The 16,585-nt window shown below is 48.0% G+C and overlaps 1 protein-coding gene across 1 annotated transcript; it reads right to left on the minus strand.

The window, feature by feature from the left end:
* Positions 1 to 6,703: 6,703 nt before the first annotated feature.
* PQLC2 (PQ loop repeat containing 2) lies at positions 6,704 to 13,796 on the minus strand. Its single transcript, XM_006866404.1, has 7 exons — positions 13,633 to 13,796; positions 10,447 to 10,576; positions 9,811 to 9,898; positions 9,092 to 9,234; positions 8,839 to 8,931; positions 8,117 to 8,302; positions 6,704 to 6,778 (listed from the first exon to the last, which is right to left on the minus strand). Exons 1-7 carry the CDS (start codon positions 13,794 to 13,796, stop codon positions 6,704 to 6,706), a joined length of 879 nt encoding a protein of 292 aa, XP_006866466.1.
* Positions 13,797 to 16,585: the final 2,789 nt, after the last annotated feature.

Consider the following 16,585-nt stretch of genomic DNA (forward strand, 5'->3'; position numbering starts at 1 on the left):
AACCAATAGATCTGTTTTGGAAGAAGTGCAGCCAGAGTGCTCCTTAGAGGCCAAGATGGCTAAACTTTGTCTCTCGTACTTTGGACATATTGTCAACAGTCACTGGAGAAGGATGTCATGCTGGGTAAGATGGAGGGTCAGAGAAAAAGAGGAAGACCCCTAATGAGATGGACTGTCCAGGTGGCATCGTTGATGGACTCAAGTGTGGCAGTGGTAGTGAGGTTGGCCCAGGATCGGACATTGTTTCGTTCTGTTGTGCATGGGGTCGCTATGAGTCGGTTCCAACTCGATGGCACCTGACAACAACCATATGTGCCACCCAGCCGCTGAGGGACCTGCTGTAGAGCCAACAACTTTCACTGACTCACTTCCCATCTGTAGAAAAACAAGGGCACTGTGACTATAAAGGGGATTGTGCTCAGCACTGCTCAGCAAGTGCTCCTTGTCAGCTTCAGGTCAGGTGGCACACTGGGACCCCAGAGACGTTTCCCATGGATGACAGGGCTAGGGAAGACGGGCCCTACCTGCCTCCCTCAATCTCAGAAGTGCCCCCTCCCTGCTCTCAGCAGCCTTTCTCCTCACAAACATGTGAGAGCACATGCTCTGGGACTGACCCTGCCACCTAGGTTGTGAGCTGACTGTCCAGGCTCTTCTTCAGCGGCCTAGCTCCTTACCCACTCCTCCAGGCTCCAACCTCACCAAACCCAGCCTTCACATCCCGAAGGCACTGACTGATGGGAGTCTCATTCCTGCAGCTCTTAGCACCAGGGCCCCCTTCCCTCCTTGAGGACAAAGCCCAGCTTCGGTCCACCCTGCACCCCAGACAGCCAATGCCAGGTGGGCAGGAGCATGGTGTGGAGTTCGGAGAGTTCAGGTAAGAGGCGAGGACCAGCTGTGCTGCCGAGGTGCTTGGATTCAGGTAGACTTTGCTCCGGACCTTCAAACCCACAGACTCTAGACCAGCATTTAGTCAGTCACCCTGCCCCCAGGTGCCCTATGAACCTAACAGAAACCAACTCCTCCATCAAGGACTTCTACGAACTACTTACCGAAGGATTAAGTTGAGAGGAATTCTGTTTAGGGCCAGGACCTCCTCTGCTGTCACATCCCTCCGGGACCCAACTCCTGAGCTCCTTGGCTTACTGGAGCCCCCACAGCTTCCTCCTTTCTGGGTCCAACAACTGCACTGTTTGCTTTGGAGTGGCTTTCCTCTTTTGTTGGTTCATTATTTTTGTCTTTCCCCTCCTCCTCCTCTCCATTCCCTTGAAGTTTATCCTTATCTCAGCTTTTTTTTTCCCTGTCTAGATGTCTCATTTCCCCTCTTTTTTCCCTTAGATTTTTCTTTCCTCCTCTCTACTCTTTCTCTGTTCGTCTCCCCTCTCCCTGATTTTTCTAAGTGTTTTATTTCATTTTTTATGTTCTTCTTTTTCTCTAATATAGTTCCATTATCCTGGCCCTCTTTTGTCTTAATAGTTGGTATACTTTTTGTTTGTTTGTTTCTGCCTGTTTTTATTTCTTTAACAACTTCAATCAGTTCCATTTTTAATGATGTTATTTATTGGGCCCATAGTGAAGATTTTTGTTTTCTGTGGTCTGTGATCTTCATCAGTAAGTATTTTAAGTTCTCTTCACTTTCAGCAAGCAAGGTTGTGTCATCTGCGGATTGCGAGTTGTTAAGTCTTTCTCCAAATCCTGATGCCACATTCTTCTTCATATAATCCATCTACTCAGATTATTTGATCATCATATAGAGTAAATAAGTATGGTGAAAGAATACTACTCTGGTGTGTGCCTTTCCTGATTTAAAGTCATTCAGTGATCTCTTGTTCTTTTCCAACAACTGCCTCTTCATCTACATGCAGGTTCCTCAGGAGCACAATGAAGTGTCCTGGAAAATTCATTCTATGTCCAGAGCTTGTCATGATCCACACAGTCAAAAGCCTCTTTGCATAGTCAATAAAATACAGGTAAACATCTGGTGTTCTCTGCTTTCAGCCAAAATCCATCTGACATCATCAATGACATCCCTCATTCCGCATCCTCATCTGAATCCAGCTTGAATTTCTGGCAGTTCCCTGTCAATGTACTGTTGCAGCCATTTAATAAATTATCTTTGTTGTTGTTGTTGTTGTTGTTAGGTGCCATTGAGTCAGTACCGACTCATAGAGACCTTATGCACAGCAGAACGAAACACTGCCTGATCATCCTGGGCCAACTTCACTATCGTTGCCCCGCTTGAGCCCACTGATGCTGCCACTTTGCCAATCCATCTCGCTGGGGTCTTCCTCTTTTTCTCTGACCCTCCACCTTACCAAACATGATATCCTTGTCCAGTGACTGGTCCCTCCTATCAGTATGTCTGAAGTATAAGAGATGAAGTTTGACCATCCTGGCCTCCAAGGAGCACTCTGGCTGCACTTCTTCCAACACAAATTTCCATGTGATACTGACATTGTCCAATGATTTCTGTGTTTTGTTGGGTTTCCTATCTTTGGAATGGGCACAAATCTGAATCTCTCCCAGTAAGTTTGGCCAAGAAGTTGTCTTCCCAATTTCTTGGCATAGATGACTGAGTGCCTCCAGTATTACGTAAGTTTGTTGAAATTTTTTCAGTTTGTAGTCCATCAATCCCCAATGCACCCTGGACTGCTTTCTTCAATACCAATGACTTGATCATATGCTTCCTCTTAAAATGGTTGAACATAGACCATTTGTTTTTGGTGCAGTGACTCTCTATTCCTTCTATTGTCTTTTGATGCTTTCTGCATCATTCAATATTTTGCCCAAAGAATCCTTCAGTATTACAAGTCAAAGTTTTAATTTTTCCCTCAGTTCTTTCAGCCTGAGAAATATTGAGTGTGTTCGTTTCTTTTGGTTTTCTAATTCCAGATCTTTGCACATTTCATTATAATATTTGACTTTGTTTTCTTGAGCTGCCCTTTGAAGTCTTCTTTTCAGCTCTTTCGCCTCCTCATTTCTTCCATTTGCTTTAGCATCTCTACACCAGAGATCCTGTATCAGAGTCTCTTCTGACATCCATTTTGGTCTTTTCTTTCTTCCTTGTCATCTTAGTGAACTGTTGCTTTTTTCCAGTGTGATGTTTTGGATGTCAATCCACATTTCTTCTGGTTTTCAATCATGAGTGTTTAATGCACCAAATCTGTTCTTGAGGTGAGCTTTAAATCCAGGTGGGGTATGTTCAAGGTCATAGTTTGACTCTCATGGACTTGTTTTCATTTGCTTCAGCTTCAGCCTGAACTTGCAAATGAGCAATTGATGGTCTGCTCCACAGTCTGCCCCTGGCCTTGTTTTGGCTGATGAGATGGAGTTTTTCTACCATCGTTTTGCATAGATGTAGTCAATTTAATTTCTGTGTATTCCATCTGGTGAGGTCCATATGTGTAATCATCTTTTGTTATTTTAAAAAGCTATTTGCAATGAGTAAGTAATTGGTCTTGAAAAAGTCTATCATGTGATCTCCAGCATTATTTCTATCAACAAGACCATGTTCTCCAATTAGTGATCCTTTTTCTTTGTTTCCAACCTTTGCATTCCAATCATCAGTCATTATTAACATATCTTTATTACCATATCTGATCAATTTCAGAATGAGGAAACGGGTGTTCCTCTTCAATTTCATCATCACTGGCTTTAGTGGTTGGTAAACAAATTTGATAACAGTGGTATTAACTTGTATGTGTATGGATATTATCCTATCACACACACTTCAAGATGGATCTTGAAATATTCTTTTTGATGATGAATATGACACCATTCCTCATCAATTTGTCATTCCTGATATAGTAAACCATGTGGTTGTCAGATTCAAAATGGCCAATACCAGTCCACTTCGGCTCACTCCTGCATAGGATATCGATGTTTATGTGTTCTATTTCATTTTTGACAACTTCCAATTTTCCTGGACTCCATGTTTCAATTACTAATGGATGTTTGCAGCTGTCTCTCCTCATTTTGAGTCATGCCCCCGTTAGCAAATGAAGGTCCTAAAAACTTTAGGACTGTCATCACAGTCAACTCTACTTTGAGGAATCAGCTCTTCTTCCCCAGTCGTATTCTGAGTGCCTTCCATCCTGAGGGGCTTATCTTCCAGCTCTGTATCTGATAGTATTCTGGTGCTACTCATCACGTGTCAATATTCAATATTCTGTGCTGACAGTGTTCCACTGCTATTCATAGGGTTTCAGTGGCTAAACATTTGGAAGCAGTCCACCTCTCTTTCTTCCAAGTCTTAGTCTGGAAGGTCAGCTGAAACCTGTCCACCAGAGATGACCCTGCTGGCATTCAAAATACTGGTGGCATAGCTTCCAACATCACAGTAACACGCAAGCCACCACAGTGCGACCAGCTGACAGACAAGTGGTAGAAGTCAAAAAAGGGCGCAGGGATATCAGTACTGACATCAGATGGATCTTGGCTGAAAGCAGAGAACACCCGGAAGATGTTTACCTGTGCTTTAGTGACTGCAAACGCTTTCAACTGTGTGGGCCATGACAAGCTATGGCGAACATCACGAAGAATGGGGATTCCACAACATTAATTGGGCTCATGAGGAACATGTACATAAACAAAGAGGCAGTCAGTCAAACAGAACAAGGGGACACTGGTTTCAAATTAGGAAAGGTGTGCCCCAGGGTTGTATTCTTTCACCATACTTATTCAGTCTGTATGCTGAGCAAATAATCCAGGAAGTCTGATTATGTCAAGAACGTGGCACAAAAACTGAAGGAAGATTCATCAGCAACCTGTGATATGCAGATGATTACAACCTTGCTTGCTGAAAGTGAAGAAGACTTAAAATACAGGTGAAGATCAAAGAAAACAGCCTTCAGTATGGGTTGCACCTCAATGTAAAGAAAACAAAACTTCTCACCACTGAAACAGTAAATGACCATGATACAGGGAGAAAAGACACAAGGTGTCCAAGACTTCATTTTTCTTGGATCCACTATCATCACTCATGGAAACAGATGTCAAGAAATCCAATGACCTATTATTGCATCAGGCAAATCTGATGAGCAAGATATGGAGTTAAAATGTTGAAGAGCAGAAGTGTTAGTGTGAGGACTAAAGTGTGCCTGACCCAATCCATGGTATTTTCAATAGGCTTTTATGCATGTGAAAGTTGGACAACGAACAAGGAAGACTATAGAAGAGTTGATGTATTTGAGTTATGGTGTTGGAGAAGAATACTAAAAGTACCATGGACTTTCAGAACAAACTAATCTGTGTTGGAAGAAGTCCAGCTAGAACGCTCCTTAAAAGCCAAGGATGGTGAGACTTCATCTCTCATACTTCAGACATATTATCAGGAGGGACCAGTCCCTGCAGATGGACATCATGCTTGGTAAAGTGGTGAGCTGGCAAAAAAGAGGAAGACCCTCAATGAGATGGACTGACACCATGACTGCAACAATGGGTTCAAACGTGGCAACCATTGTGAGGTTGGCATAGGACCAGGCAGTGTTTCATTTCATTGTATATCGGAACGCTAAGTTGGAGCCAATTCAATGGCCTCTAACAACCACCACCTTTATTGAGCTCTTCCTAGATACCAGAATAGGGAGGCCTTGGAAATTAAAGTCATCTTATGCAAGCCTATAGGGAAATCAGTGGTAGAAATCTTGCCTTCCGTGCAGGAAACCTGGGTTCGATTCCTAGTCAATGAACTTCATGCATCACCTCCAGCTGTCTGTCAGTGTGGTTTGTGTGCTGCTCGGATGCTGAACAGGTTTCAGCAGCTTCCAGACTTGCAAGACAGCCCTGGTGAGCAACTTCTGAAAATCAGCCAGTTGGATTAGAGGAAGAACATGGCACCAAAGCTGGAAGAAGACTCATTAGTAACCTGCGATATGCAGATACAACCTTGTCTGCTGAAAGCGAAGAGGAGCCAGTGAAGGGCCTGCCACTGACTGTGGCACCATCCCCAGCAATCAGGATGGGGCTGGGTCAGTCAGCATGTTGGTCCATCCTGCCTGGTGTCACCAGGAGTCAACGGCAGCTGGCAACATTCAATCCTTAGAAGGACCCATGAAGTGGTACCATCGCCACCCCCATTTCATTGATGAGGTAACTGAGGCCCAGAAGGTAACGTGCAGAACCAGGATCTATTATTCCAGTTGGAATGTGGTTCCTACTGCTGTGTCTCCACCACCAGGCACAGGAGAAGCAGTTGAAGAAAGGAGACGCCCCAAGTGGCTGGACCGGGGCTGCCTGCTGGGCTCTCCCATCCTGCCCCATTAGCCTGGGACTTGGATGTGGACCACACCCCTATCCACTGCTGCTGTCCCCACAGAAGGAGCATAGAGACAGGCCTGGCAGGGAGGGTCCGTTTACTGCCTATCTGGAGTCAGCAGGACAGTCCTGGGTCCACCAGGGTGTAGCTGGGCCTGCCCCCCAGAGAAGGAGCAGGGAGAATGAGGTAGCTTAGCTAAGGGGCCACTGTAGAGTCTTCTGAGGTCCCAGCCACAACCCCAGCTGGAGGCTCCCCCCAGGCAACTTCTAAGGGGGTGCTGAGTCTCGGGCCATCTTGCTTCTGGGAAGAAGCAGTCAGTCCTCCTCAGAGGTTTCCAAGTGAGCGGGGCAGGAATTGTAGGTGTAGGCTTCCTCCGCGGCCCAATCCAAGGTCAGCAGCACTGTCTCAAGCCACCTCACTCCCTTCCTGGATGTGGCACCTGGTGGTTCATCAGCCGGTGAGGAGGGGCTCTGTCTCTGAGGAGGCAGCAGTGGCATGCCTGTAGACCAGGAACTGCACAGAGATCTGGGGGGGATGTCAAGGCAGACCACAGAGACTGGGGAGCCTGGGCTGCTTATCACAGACACACACCCCATGCCTGGCAGGTGGAAAAAGTCAGCAACAGCTTCAACTTCTGCTCTGTTGTCCCCTCCACTGAGAATGACTTTCCCACTCCTCCACCCTTGGCCTCTCGGCCCATCTTCCATGCAGCTCTGAGTGCTTCCTCCTTCAGGCAGCCTCCCAGCCCCGAAAGCCAGGCTCTGGCCTTCCTCCCAGCCTCTGGCAGCTGGGGCTTTCACCAAGTGGCTGGAATCATTTGGGCTTAGCAGCTTGACTGCTACCAGCTGCTCCGAGGGAGAAAGATGTAATAGTCTGCTTCTATAAAGAGTCCCAGACCCACTGCTGTCAAATCGGTTCCAACTCACAGTGACTTTTTAGGTCAGAGAAGATCTGCCCTATAGGGTTTCCAAGGCTGTAAGTCTTTACAGAAGCAGACAGCCACATCTTTCTCACGTGAGTTCAAACTGCTAACCTACTGAGTGCTCAACCAACTGAGCTCTATAACCACAGAGGCACCAGGCCCCGAGAGTACAGCTCACAGCCTAGGAAAACCCTATGGGGCAGTTCTACTCTGTCCTGACAGGATCTCGATGAGCCAGAAGCAAATTGACAGCAACTGGCTTTTGGTAGGGCTCAAAGTGCTCTTGTCACCTGATTGCACCCAGCACTCACTCAGCAAACAAGGGCCCTGTTTCCTTTCTTCCAAATAATGTTTTTGTTCAGCCACTTAGCCAACCTGTACTGAGCATGTGCTGTGTGCAGGGTCATGCGCTGGAAGCTCTCCTGGTGTGACTAGGTGCTTCTCTGAGCAGATGAAGCTACGGTGTGCCCTGGGTCACACAAGGTGGGTGCAAAGTGGGGGGTTCCTAAGTTTGAAGTCGGGTCTTTCTGACTCTAACCCAGATGTACGCTTCTGCCATAGGCCAGCTTTCATTCCTATGTCCTAGATGGACTGTCTTTCCTCGGGACCCTTGCACAAACCACGCCTGAAAAGCTCCTCCTTTGCTCTGACCTAATTCCTCCTCTTCCTTCAGGCTGCAGGTTCAGCCCCCAGGCTCTTTGCTCTTGCTGCAGCTTTTCTGCAATGAAATGGTTATCTGATAGCGTGTCATGTTCACCTTCCCACTGAGCCATAAGTTTCCCACAGCCAGGGCCAGGGCCCTCTGTGCTTGCTCACTGCTGGACCCCGCCCGGTAGCTCCCCAGATGCCGGGCACATAATGAACGAGTGAGTGAATAAAGAAGCAGGATGCAGACAGAAGGCTGCCCCCTGCTCCATCAGCCCAAGCCCCCAGAAGGATACGATGCTGTCGAGTAGCAGTACACCTAAGCTGCCCACAAGCCAGGGCAGGTGGTGTAACAGGTAGCTGCCCTCGCTCTGGCCCACATCGGGGTTTTTGAGCAGCACACTCAGGCCATACAGCGTGTTCCCCAGCATCACCAGGGCAAACAGTGAGTAGGAGATGCCTTGGGTGGACTTCCGAAGGAACTGGAAGGAGGGAGAGGCATGGGGTCAGCCCTGTCCCTCTGGATTGTGACTGTCCCCATGTCCATCTGCCCCACCACTGTGAAACTCTGAGCTGACCTTCCACTGGGTACCCAGTGCCCCATGGGCCTGACCCTTGTCCACCCTCCAGCAACCTCTCCCAGGCCTGTGGGAGATGGGGTTGCCCACACCTGCTCTCCAGTCCAGCGATCCTCCTCCAGCCCTGCGCCCCCCACCTCCTCACCTCCCTCTAGCCTCTGAGCTCAGTCCCCTGCTCTCACCTGACACCCTATCCCCCAGACACACACAGATCACATGTACCCCTGGATGCGAACATTATCACGTCCACTGTCAAGAAGCAGGAACTGAGGCTTGGAGAAGTGTATTAGCTTGCCCAAGCCAACAGTGAGTGTGGACCAAGACCTTCTGAAGGAAAACTCCTGTGCTATGCTACTCTCCACTTGGAGGGCCTGAGAGGCCAGGCCGCTCTTCTCCCACCCAGAACTGCCATCCCACCCAGAACCCTGCGCAAGGCTCACGTTGGTGCGGATTTGGGGTAGCCGTGAGAGCAGGTACAGCACGCTGGAGATAGAGCCAATGACAAAGCCAATGATTTCCTTCTGGGTGAAGGGCTGAGAGGGTATAAGTGGGTGGTCAGAGTCTGGTAGGGGTAGGAGGTGCAGGGAGAAATTCCCAAGCTGCCCCTCAGGAGGCAATTCCCCCCTACCCCATATGTAATACCCCTATGGCCCTCCCACCCCCCTAACTCTCCCATCATGTTCTGTTTCCCACCTTATTGCCTGGTTCCATCGACAGGAGCTTCCGCCCTGTGAAGACCTCCCTCTGGGTAGCCGCAGGGTCAGGCCTGCTCAGCAGCGGGGTGGAAAATGCCGTTCCCACGACAAGCAAGAGCACAACATTGATGGAGGCAGATGCTGGATAGGTGGCAGGGGCGGGGGAGAAGCAGCTGAGATTAGCTGATGGGTGGCAGACATGTGCGATCTGAGTCCTAGAATTGGCCTTCAGGCACTGTGTGATCTTGAACAAGTGCCCTAACCTCTCTGAGCATCAGTTTCTCATCTGTGGCATGGGTATAATAGTAGTCAGCACCCAACAGCTAGGGTCAGAAGGCTGAAATAATGAGGGCATGAGGACAAAGGGGTCTGAAGGGAGATTCTTAAAAGCAGAAATGCTACTCTTGAATAGTCCTCAATTTGGTCTTGTCTCTCTCCCTTGAGCCCCCAAGGGCAGAGGGGGCTTGGGTGACTATTCCTCCTTTCTCCAGCCCCTAGCCCAGGGCCAGGCACCAAGGAGACCCTAATGAGGCTGTGCTTGATGACTGGGTGAGCCTGCATGTGTTCACTGGTTTGGATCTTGGCCGATAAGGCTTTTACACAGGACTGAGGAAGTCTGAGTTCTCTTCAGGCAATAGAATAACTTGCTTCTGCCTGAGCTCCTAGCCCTCCCAGCTGCCGCCAGCACAGCCGACCCCAAGGGTCACCCGGACTCACACAGGAAGGTTCGATTCTTGTATTTGTAGTGAAAATACAGCGTCAGCATCAGCAGGTCCGCCAGGACGTAATACACCGCCGTGTAGGTCTGTGAGGGAAGCCGGGACCCCATGGGTTGGCTGTAGTCCCAGGACCTGGGCATCACACCCTGGGACTAGAGCAGTGGTCTCCCACTTCCCAGTGGGGAGACCCTGGGCAAGTCACTTCACTACTTGGAGCGTCTCTATCTGTTTGGAAAAGTGGGACTCACACTGCCTACCCTATTGGATTAAAGATCAGGTAAGCAAAGAGCCATCAAAGGCAAGCGCTCCCGGGTTTGTGGGCACTGTCACTGGTCAGGACACCGTGGGACAGAGGTGAGCGATGGCTCTGGTTTAGCCTGTACAGTAGCAGTTAACACCCATTGGTCCTGACCACAGACAAGGGCTCCGAGTATGCCCTGGGGAAGCATCTGTCCTCCTCTCGAGAATGGGGGAGACCTTGGCCAATGTGAGCACTTTGTAGATGGGCCCCACTGTCACACAGCAAGACAGGGCAGAGTATTCATCACGGCACAGGTGCCTCAGAAGATGGTTAGGGTTCTGAACACTGGCTGTCACCCTCACCCCCTGCCATGGCTACCTGGGTTAGACCCACCTGCAGTGGTAACTGGTCTGCGAGGAAGGAGCCGATGAGGTTGCAGGAGTCTCCACCCAACCAGCCCAGCAGGAACCACAGCGACAGGGCCTGGTCCATGTTGCCTGCTTTGCAGGCCTTGATGTACTGGCTATGGAAGAGAGAGATACCACACTGAGTGCGCCAATTTGGGAATGTGAGTGGGGGGCTTGGGTGAACATGCTCCCAGAAGTTTGCAGAACAGAACAGAGGAGCAGATGGCAGTAGGTGATGGTGGCTGGGAGCCCATCCTTCCAGGCCTCTCTCTGTCCATTGGAGGGTGTTACCGGAGGAATCCCTCACAACCTGGGCACTGTAAGGAGATGCGCCTTGCCCTCAAAAGCCACAGCGTTACTCAGCTTCTCCTGCACAGCACGTTGGGGGGCTCCCAGTGAGGGGCTGGAGGGCTTAAAGGTCCTGACATTCATGCCTGGGCCTGGGAACCACTTCAGAGGGGAGGAAAGAAGGATGGTGGCAAAGGCCATGGCAGCGGCAGACCCAAGGCCTGGTCACTGCCCTATCGCCAAGAATGGTTGATGAGAAGATAGGCCAAACCACAGTCTGATTATCTTCAGCAGCCACTGGAGAAGGGCGGCTGAGGCTCCTGAACTCTCTGCAGGCACGTCGGGGACTTCTGTACCTTTGGTTGTTTGCCCCAAAGGTCCTTGGTGTTGAGGCCTTGTCTTTGGATCTTTGACCAGGTGCGGATACAAGGCTGGCCCAAACTCCACGTGAGCCCAGTGCAGATGGTGGCACGCCGTGTTCTGAGCTCTTTATGTGTATTAACTCCTAAGTTCACCTCCCACTCTGTGAAGGCAGCTCAGCTCCAGTGATCACTCACTGGTGCCACACTGCTCAGCAGGACCCTGGGGCAAGTCCTCAGGCTCGAGTCTCACCCTGCTCACAACACATCGTGCCATTTACTGTTTCACTTTCCGGGTAAGCATCTGTGTGTGTGTTCAAGGAAGGAACTAAATGATATTCCATCACACCCATCACCCAGATGTGAAGAAAGCATCTGGCCCTCTTCTACCAACAGTGGATCCTTCCATCTCCACCTCCTAATTAGGCCCAGGAGCTAGTCTCCAGTCCACCCACCTCTTTCCCCTCAGATATTCACGCTCTCCCTCCCAGGGATCTTTCAGGGCTTACAGCTGCTCCTCAGTGAGGACCCACAGCCTCCTTACCTCTCCACCCCACCTGGCAAGCCATGTTACTTCCCCTCCTGGCTCTCAGCGCTTCCTCTGCAGCATCCCACCCCCTCCTCCTTCAGCCCAAACACCTCCTCTGCACCATCTGGAAGCATCCATTCCTCCAGGGACTGTCCCAGCTCTGCCAGCATTTTCTCTTTCATCCTTTATAGCCCTCGGCATCCTGAAGTTTCAGGTTCCTCCAGTCTCTTTCCAACCAGTAACCCCAGTCTTTTTATTATTATTATTATTTTTTTTTTTATTAAATGTTTTTATTTTGGATTGAGTGAAAGTTTACAGGGCACATCATCAGCTTCACATTCAACCATTCATATAGCTTGTTTCATTACATTGATTATTATCACCTCCATATATCATCAGTTTAACAGTGTTTCTCTCTATCCTCTTTAGCTTTTTTTCAGGGGGGGTAGGATGGGGAATTTGCCTTTTTGGAATTTACAGTCTCGGCTTTTAGGGAAGGTTTTTACATTTGTCTGTGGATATCCAGGGCTCATGCATGAGATTACTGACAAACATTACTGAATAATCAGATGAGGGACAGTTTGCTATGTCTACTAGGTGGCTAAAGTCTGATTCTCAGAGCCTATGGTTTGGACGGTCAACAACGCTTAGGCCCACAGGGTCTTGACCTCCTGACCGGGTCTGCATGGTCTGCATCAGATTCCCCCTTATTTATTGTTTAAGGGACGCTGCCTGTCTTAAGCGATCAGTGCAAATTCCTCAGTCTTACCCATCATTTTTTTTTTTTTTTAAATAATTTGGGGATTTGTTCACATTGTGGGCCACTCTATCCAGGCCCGTCTAATGTGATCCCTTTCAGAGCAGTCGGTAGAGGTAGCCAGGCACCATCTAGTTCTGGTCTCAGGGTCACAGAGACTGATGCTCACATTTGCCATTGGACCAATGGAGTCCAAGCATCTTCAATTCTCATCACCCATCTCTCTTGCACCTGCAGGCCTTTGCAGCTGCTGTTCCTTCAGCCTGGAATGTTCTCCCCTCCCCCATACCTTGTTCTCACCTCTCTAATTCTTGTGTATCTAATAAGTCTCAGCTTAAATGATGGCACCTCTGGGGATCCTTTCTCTGAATGAAATCCCTGCCCATGCCCGTAAGATTGAGTTAGGTGCCCCTCTTCTGCACTCCTAGTGCATGTAATGAGGCACCAATCTCGTCTCCAACAGCTTTCTGGACTGTGCATGTATTGTGTAGAGGCCCCGAGCTGGGAGCTTACATGTACTCCCTCATGCCATTCTCACAGTACTGGGGTAAGGAGCAATTTTACAGACACGGAAACTGAGACACCAAGTAACCTGCCCAGGTCACACTGAGTACAGGGCCACAGGGTTCACTGCCTGAAGCACTGTTGCTCATTGTGTCCTGGGTCCCCAACTGCAGCAATGACCACTATTTTGTATTCACTGTCTCTACCACCAGACTGCCAAAGCCTCAAGAACAGACACCATGTTTGACACATCCCAGCCCCTTTCACCCCAACCCTTATGAGCTGTGCAACCTAGACCAAGTTATTTACACTCTCGGGGTTCCGTTTCCTCATCTACAAAACAGGGATAATAATAGTTGCTGCCTCAAAGTGGTGGTGTTGTTAGGTGCCACTGAGTCAGTACTGACTCATAGTGACCTAAGGCACAACAGAACCAAGTGTTGTTATGAGGACTAAACAAAGTCTAAACATGTCAAGAGCTTAGCACCGGGCCTAGTAGGAGCACGCATTCAGTAAACAGTCGTGAGAGTTACTGTTGTTGCCTCTGTAGGTGTGGGGCCCAGCACAAGACCTGGCCCAGGGTGGGTTCAATGCAGGTGACCCCTAGGTGCGTTGGAGGAGAACGCACATCCTTGATTTTAGAGAGGCCCAAGAAGTCGCTCCTCTGTGCAGTATGTGGGGCCATCGCCTGATCGTCACCTCTAGCCCTGGTCCCGCCATCCTGGTGCTACTCACGGGAAGGTGGAACCAGCAAAGCAGAAAATGGAGATCAAGCCCAGGCCTACGCTGGCCTCATCCCAGCTGTCCTGTGCACATTCTTTAAACACGTCCCATATCCACTGGCGGGAGCCATTGGGGCAGCTGGAGAAGTTGCCGGAGCCCAGTTTCTTCCAGATCATGGTGGTGGCGGGACAGTCCCTAGCCCGGAACTGAGGGCACTGGTGCACAGAGGTAGGTGAAGTTCTAGGGGGTGAAAGAGAGGAAGCCATTAGTCTTGGTCCCCCAGCAGAAGCCTACCCCGATTCTTGTTACCCAGTAGAACCCCTGGACCAGAGAAGGACACAGACATAGTCCTCACCCACAATCACCCTTCCAGATGGACATCAAACAAACATGCCATCCACGCAGGAAGAGTGTGCACCAAAAAAAAAAACCCACCACCAAACCTGTGGCCAACAAATCAATTCTGACTCATGGCAACTCCATGTGTCACAGAGAAACATTTCCAAGGCAGGGACCTTTTAAAAGCAGATCACCAGGCATTTCTTCCTTGGTTCTGCTGGGTATTTCTGAGCTGTCAAACTTTAGGTAAGTTGTTGTTGTAAAGTGCTGTCGAGTTGGTTCCGACCCATAGCAACCCTGTATAGGGTTTCCTTGGAGCAGCTGGTGAGCTTGAGCTGCCAACCTTGCAGTTCACATGGCTTTGCAGTCTGGCGCATTAACCCACAGCGCCACACCAGGACCCATAGCTGAGATCAAACCACTTGTGCCACCCAGAGACCTGTGGCCAGGGGCAAAAACACTTGAATCCAGTGTAAGCATGTGTTAACACCACAACTTTAGGCAGGTGACTTGAGCGCGCTGTGCTCCAGTTCTTTCACATATAAACCAGAGTAATACTACTGACTTCATTATGGGGTTGCTGTGGGAATGACATGAGTTCATCCACACAGTGGCAGAACTGAGCCCTCAAGCCATCTGTGGTTGTTAACTCTGGAACATTTGTTTCCAAATTTTTGTTACTATAAATGATTCTGTATGGGTCTGCTGAGCTCAGGCCCAGAAGTACATTTAACAGTTAATACCACTATTATTCAAATTTATGCACCAACCACTAAAGCCAGTGAGGACGAAATAGAATTCTACCAACTTTTTCAATCTGAAATTGATCAAACATGCAATCAAGATGTACTGATCATTGCTGGTGATTGGAATGCAAAGGTTGGGAACAAAGAGGAAGGATCAGTAGTTGGAAAATATGGCCTTGGTGATAGAAATGATGCTGGAGATCGCATGATAGAATTCTACAAAATTAATGATTTGTTCATTTCAAATACCTTCTTTAGACAGCATAAGAGATGACTATACAGATGGGCCTTACCAGATAGAATACATAGAAATCAAACTGACTACATCTGTGGAGAAAGACAATGGAAAAGCTCCATATCATTAGTCAACACAAGGCCAGGGGCAGACTGTGGAACAGACCATCAATTGCTCATATGCAAATTCAAACTCAAGCTAAAGAAAATGAAAACAAGTCCACAAGAGCCAAAATATGACCTTGAATATATCCCACCTGTATTTAGAGATCATCTGAAGAACAGAGTTGATACATTAAACACTAAGGACCAAAGACCAGAAGAGTTGTGGGATGACATCAAGAACATCATATAGGAAGACAGCAAAAAGTCATTAAGAAGACAAGAAAGAAGGAAAGGTCAAAATGGATGTCAGAAGAGACACTGAAACTTGCTCTCCAGCGTAGAGATGCTAAAGCAAATGGAAGAAATGAGGAGGTCCAAGAGCTGAATAGAACATTTCAAAGATCAGCTGGAGAACATAAAGCCAAATATTACAATAAAATATGCAAAGATCTGGAGTCAGAAAACCAAAAGGGAAAAACATGCTCACCATTTCTCAAGCTGGGGGCACTGAAGAAAAAAAATCAAGCCCCAACTTTTGTTATTGAAGGATTCACTGCACAAATTATTGAATGATGCAGAAAGCATCAAAAGAAGAGAGAAGGAATTCACAGAGTCACTGTATCAAAAGGAAATGGTTAATGTTCAGCCATTTCAAGAGGTAGTATATGATCAAGAGCCAATGATATTGAAGGAGGAAGTCCTAGGTGCATTGAAGGAATTGGCAAAGAACAAGGCACCAGGAATTGATGGATTGAAAATTGAAATCTTTCAAGAAAGTGAGGTGACACAGGAGGCACTCACTCATCTCTGCCAAGAAATTTGGAAGACAGCTATCTAGCGACTGAATGGAAAAGATCCGTATTTGGGCCCATTCCAAAAAGAGGTGACCCAATGGAATGCGGAAATCATTGGACAATCTCTTTGATATCTCATGCGAGTAAAGTTTTGCTAAAGGTAATACAGAAACGGCTAAAAGCATACATTGACAGAGAACTTCCAGAGGATCAAGCCAGATTCAGAAGAGGCCATGGAACGAGGGATATCATTGCTGATGTCTGATAGATCTTGGCTGAAAGCAGAGAATACAGAAAAGATGCTTATCTGTGCTTTATTGACTATGCAAAGGCTTTCGATTGTGTGGATCATGAAAAGCTACAGACAACATTGCGAAGTATGAGTATTTGGAACACTTAATTGTGGCTCATGAGGAATCTGTACATGAACCAAGAGGCAGTTGTTCAAACAGAACATGGGAACACGAATGGTTTAAAATTAAGACAGGTGTGTGATAGGGTTGTATTCTTTCACCATACTTATTCAACCTGTATGTTGAGTTATGTGAAGAAAAATGTGGCATCAAAATTGGAGAAAGACTCTAACAACCTGCAATTACACAGATGATACAACCTTGCTTGCTGAAAGTGAAACTTAAAATACTTACTGATGAAGATCAAAGAGCACAGTGTTTGGTATGGATTGTATCTCAATGTAAAGAAAACAAAAATCCTCACCACTGGACCAATAAACAACATTATAATTAA

The sequence above is a fragment of the Chrysochloris asiatica genome, unplaced genomic scaffold, assembly GCF_000296735.1.
Source record: "Chrysochloris asiatica unplaced genomic scaffold, ChrAsi1.0 scaffold00090, whole genome shotgun sequence".
NCBI lineage: Eukaryota > Metazoa > Chordata > Mammalia > Afrosoricida > Chrysochloridae > Chrysochloris > Chrysochloris asiatica.